The sequence below is a fragment of the Taeniopygia guttata genome, chromosome 3, assembly GCF_048771995.1.
Source record: "Taeniopygia guttata chromosome 3, bTaeGut7.mat, whole genome shotgun sequence".
In the NCBI taxonomy this organism is placed as follows: Eukaryota; Metazoa; Chordata; class Aves; order Passeriformes; family Estrildidae; genus Taeniopygia; species Taeniopygia guttata.
In genome coordinates this window covers 102,777,535-102,792,853 of record NC_133027.1, presented here as the reverse complement: position 1 = coordinate 102,792,853, position 15,319 = coordinate 102,777,535, and the positions used below count along the sequence as shown (strand labels likewise).

Genomic DNA, 15,319 nt, shown 5'->3' with positions numbered 1-15,319 from the left:
TTCTGAGTTCTTGTGCCTGCAGGAGATCATGTGTGTGGTGACGTTCCCCTAATGAGGTGCCACCCTCACGTGACAAAGGAACGACCACCAGAACATCCCTTTTCAAAGCAGTGCTGCGTCCCCAACAGGAATCAGACATCTGCATCCATTCAGGTGGCACCTCCAGACTGCCAAAAGAAAAGCCAGGATGACAAAGGAATAGTAAGATGTAACAGGTAGCTTGAAGAAAGGCACCTTGCCATCAGCACAGAATGTCCCTAGCTGTAGGACAGGGATCCCTCCATCTCTGATGCCTTGAGAGGCTGATCTGGAACAAAGACTAAACAGAGTTGAAAGAATAAAGTAGGTATTTATTAAAAGGCCTTAAAAGGCTACACCTTGGGTAGTACGAGAGGCCAGCCAGGGCTACACCCAAGATGGACCCAAAAGGGTCGCAAGAAGTATGACCGGTCACAAAGTTTCCCACTTTATAAGTTTTGGTCCATTTATATATTGGGGTTAATTATCCAATTACAGCTTCAGGTTATGAAGTCCCATCCTCCCTGTTTGCTCTCTTCAATTGCTGTTTATGCTTTATGGGCCTAAAGCTTGTAACAGCTGGCCTTGGCTCTCAAGCTGGAAAAGGATTGTTTGGTCTAGCTACCCCGAGAAGAGAACTTACTAACATTTAATATAAAGCTCAGAGCTACACACCAAGGCAGTACAGAATCTGAGAAATAGGAAAACTAAAACTTAAGGCATCATCACTATACGCAGGACCATGACCTACCTTCCTGGGAACTTTCTGCATGCCCTTTATGCCCCAAACACTCAAGCAAGCAGCCCTAACCCCCAAAGATGCTGAGTTACACCTCGAGGACATCAGCTTTTTTACAAGGGAAGGGGGCTGGAAATACCCTGCAACATGTTAACCAAAGTGTGTTAGAAGACTTGTAAGCCAGTAAGGAAGTGAAGCACCAAGAGCTACATCTGAAGAAGAACAAGTCTACCTCTCCCCAAAACGCACCTCCAAGCCACTGAGGAAGAGGCTTCTGCACTTCAGCTGCTGCACCCCTCTGCCAGTGCCAGTTAGGAAATGCAGCCAGCTGAAGATGACCAACAGGCATTCTGCACAACTTCCAGAACAGGGAAATCATAGCAGCAAACTGACCCTCTCTAGAGTGCAGCTTCACATTAGAAGTTCGGTATGCACAGCTGGCACAGCCCTATGCAGGATTCCAGGTACTGAGAATAAAGTGAGCATCCAGAAGCATACAAGACACAGGGAGGGCATTGTGGGGCAGCATGGCAATTTAAAAGTATGTTGGTTTCCAGCAGAAAATGTACTTTCCTCTGCTTAAGACTAAGCCTTGCCCACACCATTTAATAATTTCAAATTTAAAAAGCCTGTTTTCCTATTAGAAGACTAAAAAAGTTCTAAAGACATACAGACAAATGCATTCCTAAGTGACCTTAAATGGTATAAAATATTCTTGACAGCCCCAACTCCATCCCTGAAACAAGAGGGTAAATAAGAAGTATTTCAGCATTAAGTAAGTAAAATTAATACTAAAACCATTGTGAAGTCTAAATCTGAGTGGAATAAAACTTCTCTAGCAGTTATCTGTGGATGACACAACAGGGTGGTGCATTCTGTACCTTGATTTCCAAAAGGATGCAAACAACCCACAGTATAGGGACACCAGCTTTGTAACATCCTGTTAGATCTACAGGTAAGTCAGTACAAGAAGAAAAATCTTCAAGTATAGAAAATATTATAGGAAAACCAGGAGGAGACAAAAATCTGAGTGCAAGAGATGATTAACTCAGCAAATTAGATAAAGTAAAAAACCCAAGTTTCCTTATTAAAGTTGTTTCTTGCAGTGACAAAATCTCTCTCACTGCTCTAATAGTTGGTGACAATTAAAAACACTACTTCTCTTAAGCTCTATCTGAAAGTTTGCTTGTAAAAAGAATATGGTGTAGAGAGGGGTAAGAGTATATTTAAGTGAACTTCTCCTAATTGTTGCTTCCAACCATAATCTACTTCTTCCATGAGACACTGAGAAACAGCTGTACTTTTTCTTTAAAAAAATAATCTTGTTTTATTCATAAACTAAGTTTTCGAAAAATGTTTACTGCCATCACAACATTAATCATGAATATTTCATTCCTCAGTGTATTGTTGTAGAGCATTGCTTATGGCTATTTTTCAAGACAGGCTAAGTGAAAGCAAAGGATTGGTATTAGTCCACTCATTTTAGTATTCTGTGGGTTTATCAGGGCTGTCTTGTGTCTTAGAGTTATGTCTACTTTTACTCATCATTGATTCCCTTCTCCCACCTATTTATTTCAAGGGTCTTAAAAACAGCACTCAAGAGTACTGTAAATAAACACAGACTCTAAAGTACCTCAAACTCTAAAAAAAAAAAAAAAAGCATTAGAACAATTCCAAGAAGAAACATAATTAAAGATAATCAAATACGGTGCCATGTCCATATATGCAAACCTAGAAGTAAAGGAGAGCTTATTAACTCACTTGCTACAAAAAAGTAACCTAAATGTACCTGCAAGAGCACAGATTTTTGTCTCTCATTACTTCCCTCTCTAAGAAATTATGCCTCAAAACTCACCAGAAAAAAATTTAACCAAAAAAACCAAAGAGATGAAAGAATGAGATCTCACTGATATCTCCCCTCACATAACCAATCTGTTAACGTGGTAAGTGTTGTACTTTTAAACTTGATGGACTTTTAAAATTTATTTTGTAAGACTTAGGTGTTCTGAAATAAATCACTACCTTCTTACCCTAATAAGCAAAATACACACACCAAGAAGGATAATACCTCATAATAAAACATTATGCCTCTAACTCAGGAGTTATTAAAGAAACATTTCCATTATTAAGGAAACTGATAGGGCGAGTGTATATTAACTCCAGTTATTGGGGAAAGAGGCATTAATTGAATATCATCCCCCAGAAATACTTAGGAGCTCTAAAAAGTCTGGTTATAGGAGAGCATAAAATTAGTTCTGTAGTTACTAATGTAATGGTACTATTTCATATACAGTTTACAAAATTGAAACCACAGAACCGCAATTGTCCTACAAGGGCTGAAGAGTTCTTTTAATCAAAAGAAAACAAACACTAGGTGTTTTTCTAATTTAAGTGGCCTATAGAAAAAGCAAATGCAGGCTGCGGATTAGACACCCTCCTTTTTATCTGTGTATATTTTTATGTAGGCAGTGTAAAAATAAAAGGTGCAAACAATTAGCCTTATTAACAAAGAGGCATAGACTGCGTGCTCCTTCCTAGGGGAAAGGCATTCCCTTAAGCCAAGATCACGCATTCACTTAATCCCACCCTCGCGCTTTCCTTCCCGCGGCCTTTTCTTCGGCCGGTGGGGACTTGCGCCCATGCGGAGGGGCTCGCTCCAGCCTTGGGAGGCAGCCTGAGAGCAATCCTCTTCCGGCAAGAAACCATCTGACACCCGTGCAGCCTGCCTGCAGAACAGCAAAGTAGACAGGCTTCATCTGCCCGCTACAGCAGAGCTGCTGAACGCTCCTCTGGTCTCGCTGCTCAGCGTAGTAAGGCACGGCAGCATTCTAGCAATTAACTTGCTGAAGCTGAGTTCCAGACTATGCGAGCGTACCCATATTCCTCGGGGCGGGGCTGGGGGGGGCGAGGAAGGCGGAGGAGAGCAGCTCAGCCTGCCACGGCGGGGCCAGCGAGGCTACTACAGCACACAAAACCAGGAGCAGGAGTTTCCCACCGAGCGCATCTTCCACCCAGCGCCTCCAGCACGCAGCCAGGTCTGCTCCGCTTCCGGCAGGGCGCATCACTTCCCACCCTTGCCCGACAACATCCATCACCCCTCGTCAAATTTTTTTATGGTTAGAGGTTTAAGGACGGGGTGGGGGGAAAGGAAAAAAAAAAAAATCAAGCTTTTTCTGCTTCACCGCCTCCCGCCGGATACACATAATGCGGCCGATAATGAAGTGAGAATCCCCCGCCGCGAAGCCCCCCGCCCCCAGAGCGCAGATGCTGCCCCGGCCGAGCCTCCCGCCGCCGGCACCGGGCCGCCGACACAAAGGCTCAAAAGCACCACGAATAGAGCCCCGCGGCCGCCGCCGCCGCCGGAGAGCGCCGGGCGAGCCCGCCCCGGCGGCGAGCCCACCCCTCCCGCCTCGGGAGATGTCAGGTTACAGCCGAAAAGCCATTTACCGGGCTCGAAGTCAGGAATGCGCGCCTGGTATTCCGCTCCGACCCTCATTCCTACATCTGCAAGGCAAAGGGGGGAAGAGAAATTCAGGGCTGGAGCGTCCCCGGGCGCCGTCCCAGGCTCCCGCCGTGCGGCGGGCGGGCGGGCTGGCGGAGCCCCCGCCGCGGCCGTGCGGAATAAGCCACCTCCTCCCCCCGCCACCCCCCGCCCACCGCCGCCGCCGCGGATTAAGCCCCGACGACCGCCGAGGAGGGGGCAGGAGGAGGCGGAAGGGGGAGTTTATTCCAGCGGAACAATGGGGACGGCGGCGGCTCCCGGGAGACACTCCCTCCCCATCGTTAAGTACCGCGGGGGCAGCCGCGGGGCCGCGCCGCGCGCTCCCGCCCCCCCCGCCCCGCACACGCGCGGCCGCGGCACGGACGGAGCGGCGGAGCCCCGGCACCGGGAAGGGGGAGGCGGCTCGGCTCGGTTCGCCGCCCCTCCCGCCGCCTTCGCCACCCCCCTGCCGCCGCCGGCGGGGCGGCCCCAGGCTCGCACCGTGCTCGTCGCCACTGTCGCCGCCGCCGCTCTCCGGCTCCGAGTAGTGCCCGTTGGAGGGGCTGCTGCTCTTGGCGCCGTTGGGGGCTGCCCGGCTCTTACCCCCCAAGAGCTCCGCGCCCTTCTCCATCATGCCCGGCATGCCAGGGCTGGGAGCGGGGGAGAGCGGCGGCAGCGTTGCTGCCGAGGGGGGGGAAGTTAATACGGAGCCGCCATGTTGCCCCCTCCCCGCCCCCCCCTCGGGCACCTCCTCCCCCCGCCCGCCGCGCCCCCCTCCCCCGGCGCCGGGAATCCCTCCGCGCCGGCCCGGCCGGATCTCGCCGCGGGGCGGGGATGCCGCCGGAGCGCCGGCGGCGCGGCCGAAGGGAGGAAGAAAGGGAGGATTGCTGCCGCTCCCGGGCCGCGGCCATGCCGCCGCGCCGCGGAGCTCACCGGCCAGCGGGCCCAGAGCAGAGCGAGGACTATTTCCCGGCGACGGCGGCGGCGCAGGGATCCCGGCGGGCGGGTGTCGCGGCCCCTGTGGGGCCGGAGCCGGGGCGGGAGGAGCCGCGGCCGCGCAGGGCCCGGCCCGGGGCCGCGGAGCGGGACCGAGACCGGGCCCCGGCGGGGAAAGCCGGTGCTTAAATTTTTGAATTTAGAAAGAAAACCCGTACTGGTTTTCTTTCTAAATTGAAAAAGTGATATATTTATTTACCTGTTAAGTGAATTCCGGTGCGTTACCAGGTGCTGCGGTGTTGCCATCCAGTTTGTCTCAAATATTCACGTTTTATGAGGTAAAAAAGGGCTGAGATGGGCTCCAGACCGAGTCTGAGTTGCAGTGTGACAGCAGTCTTGCTGCTTAATCTGGAGAGGCATTATTAGTCTGGTTTGTTCTATGGAAATACATTTAATGTTCTTGCAGCTATGTTTTAATGTGTTAGAGGTATTTTTAATGATGCAGTGTTGGTTTGTCAGTCTGATTTTCGGATGTAGGGAAAAAAGTATGAACTTAAATTGCTGTATATCAAGCTGAAGTCTCATGTTCCAGCTAAGAGTGTCTGACACGATCCATTACCCTTTGTCACATCTCAGCAATTCTTCCCGAACTCTGCCCTGGTGGCTGTCTACCCCCAGCTGGTTGGCTGATTGATTGATTAATTGATTGAAGAGTGCTAGCAGGAATAGTGCAGCTTCTTTATTACGCTGAGATAAAGGGAAGATGACTACTTGTGTCCATACTTAAAGCTACTAAGTGCCTTATAGTTGGATTGTATCATGATACTGTTAGCGATGTTTGCTGTTTCTTCATACTTGCCTTGAAAGCAGCCCATTATGGTCAAGTTATCTACTTTTGAAAAGCCTTTGGTATATGTGTGCTTCCTAGAATATGTCAGGAAAATACTGTCAAGATGTTTCCTGCTTTGGGAATTTTGTGTCTTTGAAGAACTGGTTTTGTGACGGCTTTTGGCCAACGGCTATCAAAAATGCAAGTAAACAAGCTGCAACTCCTTTATGCTTGCTGTTTTTCAAGAGCTGGAGAGAAAGATTAGTAAGGACAAGGTAGGAGCAGCGGTGGTTGACTGCCTGCAAGTGCCTCAACAATTGAGGATTCGCAGTCTCACAGTTTAATGTACATGAAAGAACTCACAATAAGAAAATGAAATGCCACAACCACAGGAAAATCTTGAACCAATGTTTGTACTTTTAAGGCACAAAACTTAGGAAATTTACAAGAAGCAGGAAATCATTATGAAAACTTGCAGGAAATTTGGATTTGTTGTTTTAGTTCTAAGGCCATCTATTTGAGAATTTTATCTTCATTTTCCACAGATGTGAAATTTGGGCACACATGTGGCACTATGACTGTATTTGTCTAACAGTTCTAAACTACTGATAAAAACTGCCAGAAGTTTTAGTAAGCTGTTACACCTTTCAGGAATTTTAAGTTCGTACAAGTGTCATGAAAGTAACCACCAGAAAGGAAGAAAGATTCCTTGTAGCATAGTTTGGAGGAGAATTGTGAGAGGAGCTTGACCTTTTCTGTTTCTGTTATTTGCGTGGCTGCTGATGAAACTGCTTTTCAGATATTACAATAAAGGGGCATAGGTTCACTTAGTTAAGCACTAAGATATTAGCAGATGCATGTAATGATTTTTTCCCCCCATGCAATCTGGAAGTTGGCTTGCTTTGGGCTGTTTCTTCTCTTGGATTCTTGTCTTAACCTTCTCTTGTCTTCTATTTTAATTTTTTTTATTTGGTTGTTTTTTTATCCCTCTCTCCACAGATCCTCTGTCACGTTCAGTATATGGGTGCTTCTGGATTAGATGTGACTTGATAATCAAGTAGTTGTTTGTGACATTGGTCCTGCATTTGTTATAGAAACGATGCCTAAGGAGTTATTTTAGACTAACATTAGCTAACTAACTAACTAACATGTAGAATCACAGCATGGATTGGGTTGGAAGGGACCTTAAAGATCATCTAGTTCCAAACCCTTGCCAAGGGCAGGGATGCCACTTCATTAGATCAGGTTTCTCAGAGCCCCATCCAGCCTGGCCTTGGACACTTCCAGGGATGGGGCATCCACAACTTCTCCTTGCTTTATGTTGTCTCCTTTCCTCTGTATGTCCTTCCTTGTCCGTATCCTTGTTTGTAGTTTTTGTTTCCGGACATAATCCCTAGAGGACAGCAAAGTAACCAGTGCGTTCAGAAGGTGCAGATTGGGCCAGGCTAAAGATTCTCATTATGAGCCTGTCAGTTTGACATTCCTGCAGATTATGCCTTTCTTCTTAAAGTTTGTTTCCCAAATCATAGTTTCAGGGGGAAGGTTTGTGTTTGAGCAGGACGGCAGGGATCCTTGGGGTACAAAGTGGATTGCAACAGAGAGGAAGGGAATTAGGGAATGGACAAGTTGCAGACAAGGAAGGTGAAGCAGTTGCTTCTTCCCTTTTAGTGAAGGGGAAAAAAGTAGAAACACAAGCTCAAAAGGAAACAACTTTCCCTATCCGTTAATTAACTCAGCTTAAAACCTACACAGCTTCTGAGGATGCTCCACACAGGGTTGAGACCTCTTGCAAGTTTTGTTGGTGTGGGTTCTTGGAATTCATTTCAAACCAGACTCTGGAGTGTGGACTTCTGCATATTATTACCTTACAGTGAGGGTTAATGACAGCATTAACTGTTGAGTGGTGAGCTAGGGGAAAGTAAAGACTGTTTATTCAGAAGAAACTAAATTCTTAAAATGATGTTTTAACATGCCTATATTACTATGGAATAATATAGAATGGAAATTACCTCTAAAATTGAATCCAACCATTAACGCAGCACTGCCAAGTCTACCACTAAACCACATCCCTAAGTCTCAAATCCATGCTTCTTTTAAATACTGCCTGGGATGGTGACTCCACTACTTCCTTGAGCAGCCTGTTGCAATGCTTGACAAGTCTCTCTGTGAAGAAAGTTTTCCAAATATCTAATCTAAACCTCTCCTGGTGCAACTTGAGGCTGTTTCTTCTCATCCTGTTATTACCTGTGAGAAGAGACCATTCCCCACCTTGCTACAGCCTCCTTTCAGGCAGTGTAGACAGCCATGAATATTCCCCTCAGCCTCCTTTCCAGGCTAAACAGCCCCAGCCCACTCAGCTGCTCCTCATAAAATTTGTGCACCAGACCTTTCACCAGCTTTATTGCTCTTTGGATGCTCTTCAGCACCTGTTATATGTTATGCCCATCTCAACTATAAATTCCTAACTCATTAAATTCTAGGTCAGGGAAAGTATTGCAGATCACATATTTGTCCTTTTTATCTTATGGTGACAGTTTCATGCTTTCAGTTTTTTTGGAAAGAGCATTTTGACAGTTTCCTGTCTTGGGAATGTTGCCTTACACCATTTAAAAGCTGTGTCTTTAAATATTTTTAGAAACAGGTCAACAGATTTGTGATGCTTCTTCAGAAAAATTATAGATGGATGATGTGTATTGTGTGAAACCCAAAGAAGATAGGACGACCATGGAAACCTTTTGGCAATATCCAGCCTGGAAACTTGTGCTTTAATGTGAAGGTTTATAATTGTTCCACAAAGAAAAGTAAGCTCTTTGTCGTCATAAACACATTAAGAAAAGCATGCCTGGGATCAAGGTAATTTCAGATAAATTACACTGCTTGGAGTCTGTTCACGCCTCTGCTGGAAAATATATAGGTGTCATCCATCAACTCCTGTGTTTCTTTTATATTAAACACAACTAGGCCTGCTGGGTGGTAAGTGGGAGGCTTGGAGTGGATAGGGTGAGATTTATTAGTTCTTTTACACTGATGGTTGTTGCTGTGTTTCATTCAACATTCTTGAAATTTTCAAGGACTTCACATTTTAGTGCAACCAGTGGAAGATGGTGGCTTCTCTACAGCTCTAGAAAATCAGGCCTTCAGTCTCAAGCTAGCATTCATTAGGATTTTTGAATACTAGTCTTAATGTTTTAAGACAGAAATTAGAAAAATTTGTTCTATAACTGGCCATTAAAATGAAACAGCAAAGCATTTCCTGCCTTTCTACTGTTAATATCCCCAACTGAGATTTTTTTTCTTTGTTTTCTCTCTTTTTGTAGTGCTGTTTTCCAGTTAAAGGTTTCAAGAGTTATCTCCTTTCCAGATCTGAATGGGATTCTTCTGCATCAGAACAGTTGGTAACTTATTCTTGTGAGATGAAGAAAGTCATGTTGCAGTTCCTTTGAGAAGTTTAAGGACTTCATCTATTTAAATGCATGTCACCAGGTATCCTATCATATTGCCAAAATTTGAGACTTGGACTGTGTTGTGCAGTATTAGTGGTAGATACATTGAATGGAGTGGGCAGTGTTAGGACTCTCTGGCACTGTGTTAAAAATAGTATTTTGAGATAAATTATTTGTTGCACTGTAGGAATGAGCATAATGGGTTAGTGCTAACATCCATCTTGCCCAGTACTTTGATCCTGACAGCTGTACAGAGGAACTAATTTTGGAGCGGGTGCCATAGTCTCCATTCTGTGTTGGCAAGAAGCCTATTCTTGGTCTTCTAAAGATTTTTACTCTGAACTGTAAAGCTTGGTAAAAAAAATTCTTATTCCTATGGTTGTGTTATGAAAACTTCTGTTCCACCTTTACATATTTGTAGACTTGTTTCAGCGACTTCCTATGTGTGAATTTTACTGACACTGTATGATTATATTTTTTTACTTAAAAAGAAATTATTTTGTCTTTTTCTTGACAGGAGGGACAGCTGTTCCTGCTCAGCCCTTTCAGTATCATTGTTTTATTTCTCTTCAGTTAATCTAAATATCTGGTGAGCTGTACTGTTTGCAAAGAGTAAAGAGGTTCTGTGTCTGGTTGATTATGATGACACACACTGTGGGAAAAGCTGAGTGTAGCTAACTTCATCTTGTGTTGCATAGGCAGCTGAGGACAAGAGGCCATTTCAGAAAGTCAGTCTACAGATATTATTTAAGCACTTATTTTTTGCATACCCTTTGTAAAGGAAATTTTGGTAATAGCTGGCTGTTTGTCTTTGAATCAGAGCGCTGACATTCAGTCTTGTCAGTGAAAATTCTCAGACTGTGTATGAAGATCTTATGTATGTGGCTGAAATGGTAGCACCTCTGTACAAATGATTTGGGTTTAGGGCCAGTTGTTTCCCACAAGGGAAAAAAGATATTGTAATTGTTTTGGTAAACCAGTGTGCTTTTACTTTGTCCTCTTTCACTTCTGCAGACAGTTACCTGAACTACTTTTCATAGGACTGTTCAGCAGAAAGCAGAAGTCACCTAATTGATACTTAAAGCTGTTGGACCTCTGTAAGAAATGTAGTTTGGTTCTCCTGTGCAGTGTTTACATTTTTGTGTGTTTGTTGTGGTTTGGGAGGGGTTTGTTTTTCTAAATGCAAAGCAAGTGCTTTGCTTCCATGCAGTTGGAGAAACTGTGCTAAACTTATACTTTACTCTTTCTTGTCAGGTTTTCTGTCGCTGTGCTAACTTGGAGAGATGACCATTTGCTGTGAGTTGATGATGTTTATGCTCTCTCTTATGGATCTCTCCTCCTTTTCCTTCTATGAAGCAGGAAGGAACACACTGTGCAAGATTTTCTCCTTGCAGTTAATAGTACCAAGCACTAATTTTGTTGAGAAAAATGATATTTAAAACATTCTAGAATAAAAAAGGAGAATGCTCTGCTATGTTACCATTGTTGTGTGTCTAATCCTGAAAAAGAGAGAACTTTGCCCCAAACACCTTACAGTTTGTTTGGGATCCAGCCAGTCTATGTAATTGGAAATTGAATTTCCAATTAGGAAAGGAAAATAAAGGGAGAATAAAGGAAACATCAGTAATATGTTGGACAAATTATGTAAAATTACTGTAACCCTCTACTGCCTATCCATTTAAGATGCAGTGTTATTGCAGGAGTAATCTTGAGGGATCTGAAAGAACCAAATGATAAGAACTTCACTTGAGGAAGATGATATATTTTTACACCTGGAAAAAAGGCGTAAGGAGTGGTGTAGTAACCAGTAGTGGCAGCTTTTTTTGCTGTATGTCTTAGGCCTTGTACTGTCAGAACAATTTATTCAATAGCATACTGGTACATTCTGCTACATTTTGTCCTCCATAGCTTATCCTACCTGGCTTCATGTGGTTTAAGGGTGGGGGAAGAAGACAAGTAAAAAGTCTTAAGACCAAAAGAAGGTCCCTGATGTATTGCAAGAGTTTGTATTTCTGCTTTCTATCTTGTTGTTTCTGTAGAAAAGTATACACTGTTTCTTAGACATCCCTGTGTTACGGAGCTGTGCTGGATTTTGAAGGTCAGTGTGGCTGGACTGTGTAGATATCAAAACATTACTGCTATTTAAGAGTCATGTCTTTTTCCGCTGTAACTACTGTTTGGCTCACGTAATGATCCACAGTTCAGATATACAATTTAGGAAAGATCAGCAAGAGGTTCCATTTTGAGAATTTCTCTAAGACAGAGTTGCAAGCAACAAAAATATAATAATTAATTATTTTTTTCTCATATAAGTAATATTATTTTTCTACATGGAAATTGTTATACTGTTTCACTGCAATTTCCTAGGATACAAATGGTTCTCTTAGAAGTATCCTGATAAAAAAAAAACAGCAGCTCAACAACAAACAAATCAATATGGCTGTATCTGCCTATTCAAATTGTATTGTACAGTGTTTCCAGGAATGATGTTCTCTCTTCTCCTGTCTGAGGCAGATAATGGCTACATAAATATAAAACTGAAATCCACAATTTTGCATGTGAGGGTGTGGATCAGTACATAAAGGGTCAATCTACAGTAGCAAGATTGTCCTTGGAAAGAATGAACTGTTCTCAAAATTTCTGCTGAAGTATTTGTTAAACTGAGAGGAAAAACAAAAGGTCATGCCTACACAACTTCAGGGTGAGAAGGTTGGATACCACTAGGACGTTGCTATTGTTGGTTTCCACACAGTTTTTAGAAAAACACCCACTCAACTTCACTCTCAGCAAGTGCTTTAAATTCTCTTATTGCTGAAGATGATGTTTTTACTTCTTCTTACATAGTTCACTATCTTCTATCTAAATTACATCCCTTTTAGTGAAGGTGGCTTTTGTCCTCAGTTAAATTAAACTAATTAAAGCCTGAAAAATATTTTAGTCTGGGAGCCTGTTATGAGGTCCATTTGTGTTAGATACATATTGTTCTAAAAACCCAAAGAAATTACCCAGGTTTCGGAGTTACACTCTGAGCCCACTGCCAGAGATCCCTGATCCTTATGGATGCTGGAGAACTGGGCAAGGGCATTTTTGATATGTGATGTTCTGCTGGTTTGTTGTGTAAACCTACACTTCTAACAAGTGGCTCCCACCCCATCCACTGTTCCCTAAATTCACCTTCCCATGTGCTACATGCTGTATTTCAGTTTGGTAGCTGCAGATAGATCTGGATAGTCTAAAAGGATGTCCTGATACTTCTCTGTACTGTGTGACTTTACATAGAGGTTTTGTGTTAATTAACGGTAGCAGTCTTTGCTTCACAATAATAGATGGAAGCAAATAAAAAAAAAAAAGAATCCTCTTCTACTTGTAAAAAAATTAACCAAAATTAGAAAAGACAAACCTCCCCTCCACCAAGTATGCAAGTGTTTATGAAAATCAGTAGTTCATATGTTACTAGGTATGAATATGAGTCCAGTACTGATAAAGACCATAGAAAAAACTGCTTTTAAAAGATGATAAAATTTAGAAAAGTAGTAATTTTTTTCTCAGTGCAATTGCTGAAGATAACACTAAGACACTAGTTAGAGTGAGAAATTTTGTTACCACTTTATTTAAATTTTAAATTTAAAAAAGGCAGTACTATGCTAGTTACAAAACCCTTCCTTCCCTCCCTGCCAGATTTGTGCTCCTCAGTTGTTTGGCTAGTTTTGCCTTTCCCCTCCACTGTCAAAGAATGCAACAAAGTTTTGTCTACACAGAAAGCAGTAATGCATGTAAGTAATGCAGCCTGTTGACATTAGTAAATGGGAAATAGGTGATGAATGCTAAACTCAGGAAAAATATGAAATAAAGTTACAAAAATTTAGTCTGCTTTTTTCCCTTCCATGTTCTAGGTTTTTGTTTTGTTTTTTTTTTTTTTTTTTTTTGGAGGTGAGGTTGATTTCTGGCTGTTGATAAACCTTCCATAACTGAAAATGTACAAGGAACTGGTATGCTAAAGTCTTAAGGTAAGAAACTTTAGAGTATGTGACTTCAAAACTGGAATTCTGAGTATATGTAAGGCAAAACCTATAAAATACAAGCTCTGTGCAAGAAATTTATTCACTGTGCTGAGGATAGTTTTATGCTGGGTACTCTTTAAGGTGTGTTTCTTGGAGAGGCTGCTTGGAAAGAAGCCTTAGCAGTGCCTTTACCACTGTCAGCCTCACAGGTAGGATGCTTTTGTCCAGAAAACAAACAAGGAGGCTTTTAAGACTGTTAGGCTTTTTAAATTTACTAAAGAGTTTAGGTTATGTTATAATCTGGGAAGTCTGACTCAGTGTTATTTGGAAATTTTTTGTATCATTACGTTCTTGGAAAAAAACTATATAGTGGAATACAAAGGCAAAAAAAAAAAAAAGAGGACCTGCTAGCTAACACAAGCATATTCCTTACTATGGGTTATTTTTTCTGAATCTTGGCCTAAACCATCTTATTTTCAGTTTTATTTTTTTGAACAGTATATAATGAAAACATAGGATTAAAAGTGGATTTAAAATATTTTTTATATTAGAGACTACTAGACAACAGTTAAGAGATAAAGATGCAATTAGTATCAATACAGTAATTCAGCCTGCAGAACTCCTTGCTACTTTACCAAAAGCAATCACCCAGAACTATGGGTTTCTAGATTTACTGTGGACAGGGCATACAAATAAAATTATTTGTTACAATTACTTAGCAGGGCCCTGCATTCTGCTAGAATTCAAGCAAGCTGCATCCGAACTGCTTAATCTTGCCTTGTTTTATACTGGTCGAGAGACACAGGAAAAATGAGGCCAGTGAAATGCACAATAGATGTGTTAATAAAAGAAACCCCACCAAACCTGGAATCAAAGAAACTATGGGTATTTTCTTTCCCTTCTCTGAGTAACAACACCAGCAGGTCACTGCCTCTGCTCTGAGACAGGGAGAGACTGTGGCCGTGTCAGGACAGGGTTGAGCCAAGAGGATTGAGTGGACACAAGTGCAACGAGGGGAAGGGTGATAGTAACTGTTGTCCCAAAAAAGATATGTGGTGACTTTATGTTAAAATAAAACTAGGATTTTTTTTTCCCCTCCCTAACTCTGGAAATCCAGGATGCTTCCTCCTGTTGAAATAAATGGAGATGGACATGCTGTCCAAATGGGGAAAATTTTTCTATGTCCTTTTGAGGTGTTCTTTAAGAAGGTACAGTTCCTCCCTGTTAGCCCACACTCCAAATGTTAGATGTATAAATAAAAACTGTACTCCCTCATCAGTTTTATTTTGAGATTTTTTTTCTTCCTTTCAGAACATTGGATTTTTTTTAGTTATTTTTCCATAATTGTGAGCCATAAAAAGTGTGGAGGAAATTTAGTAATTCCAAAACTAGAAAAGTATCAATATTTATTGTTTGACAAATTTGTTATGGCTGCTTGGAAATACTAACATACTTCAGTTCCTAGATCTACAGTCTGCTGTGCAACTGGATATTTCTTTGAGTTTATTTCAGACCCTAGAAATGATTGGACCTTTAGGAACCTCAGGCTGAACTTGATGAGTGTCTCAAGATAGTGCAGAAATAAATTGAACAATTTCAGTAAGATGCACAGATATCTTCTCAAATTCTTTCCTTTTGATGGACACATGTGCTTGTTAAACTCCTGACTTGCCTTAGTTTTAAGGATTTTGTTTCTCATTGCTCTTCCCACAAGATAACAAACAAGGGTAATCACAAGCAAGTAAGTATTCATTACTACTTGACAGAAAGCCTTTGCCTGCATTGCTTTGCAGGTAAGAAGTTGTACAATAATGACTACTTTGTTGATTTGAATGTAAAAATAAAAAAAGTTATAATTGTTTCTCCATCTTA

General features: G+C 42.4%; 1 protein-coding gene and 1 long non-coding RNA gene across 7 annotated transcripts in view; one reads left to right on the top strand and one right to left on the bottom strand.

Moving 5' to 3' along the window:
* RCOR3 (REST corepressor 3) overlaps positions 1-4,975 on the bottom strand; it is a 26,987-nt gene extending 22,012 nt beyond the window's left edge. For 4 of the 6 annotated variants that reach the window (XM_030269068.4, XM_030269071.4, XM_030269069.4 and 1 more), the window contains exons 1-2: positions 4,740-4,975; positions 4,205-4,261 (exon numbers count right to left, since the gene is read on the bottom strand). In XM_030269068.4, coding sequence (XP_030124928.1) covers positions 4,205-4,261; positions 4,740-4,881 — 199 coding nt within the window. In that variant the 5' untranslated portion in view covers positions 4,882-4,975. Of the gene's footprint in view, positions 1-4,204; positions 4,262-4,414; positions 4,510-4,548; positions 4,635-4,739 lie in introns of those variants that run through there. The other 2 variants (XM_072927539.1, XM_072927540.1) reach the window with 2 other exon arrangements.
* LOC115494516 (uncharacterized) lies at positions 4,975-15,319 on the top strand. The gene is made up of 2 exons (XR_005980012.2): positions 4,975-9,486; positions 9,964-15,319. It is a non-coding gene; the product is annotated as an uncharacterized lncRNA (long non-coding RNA).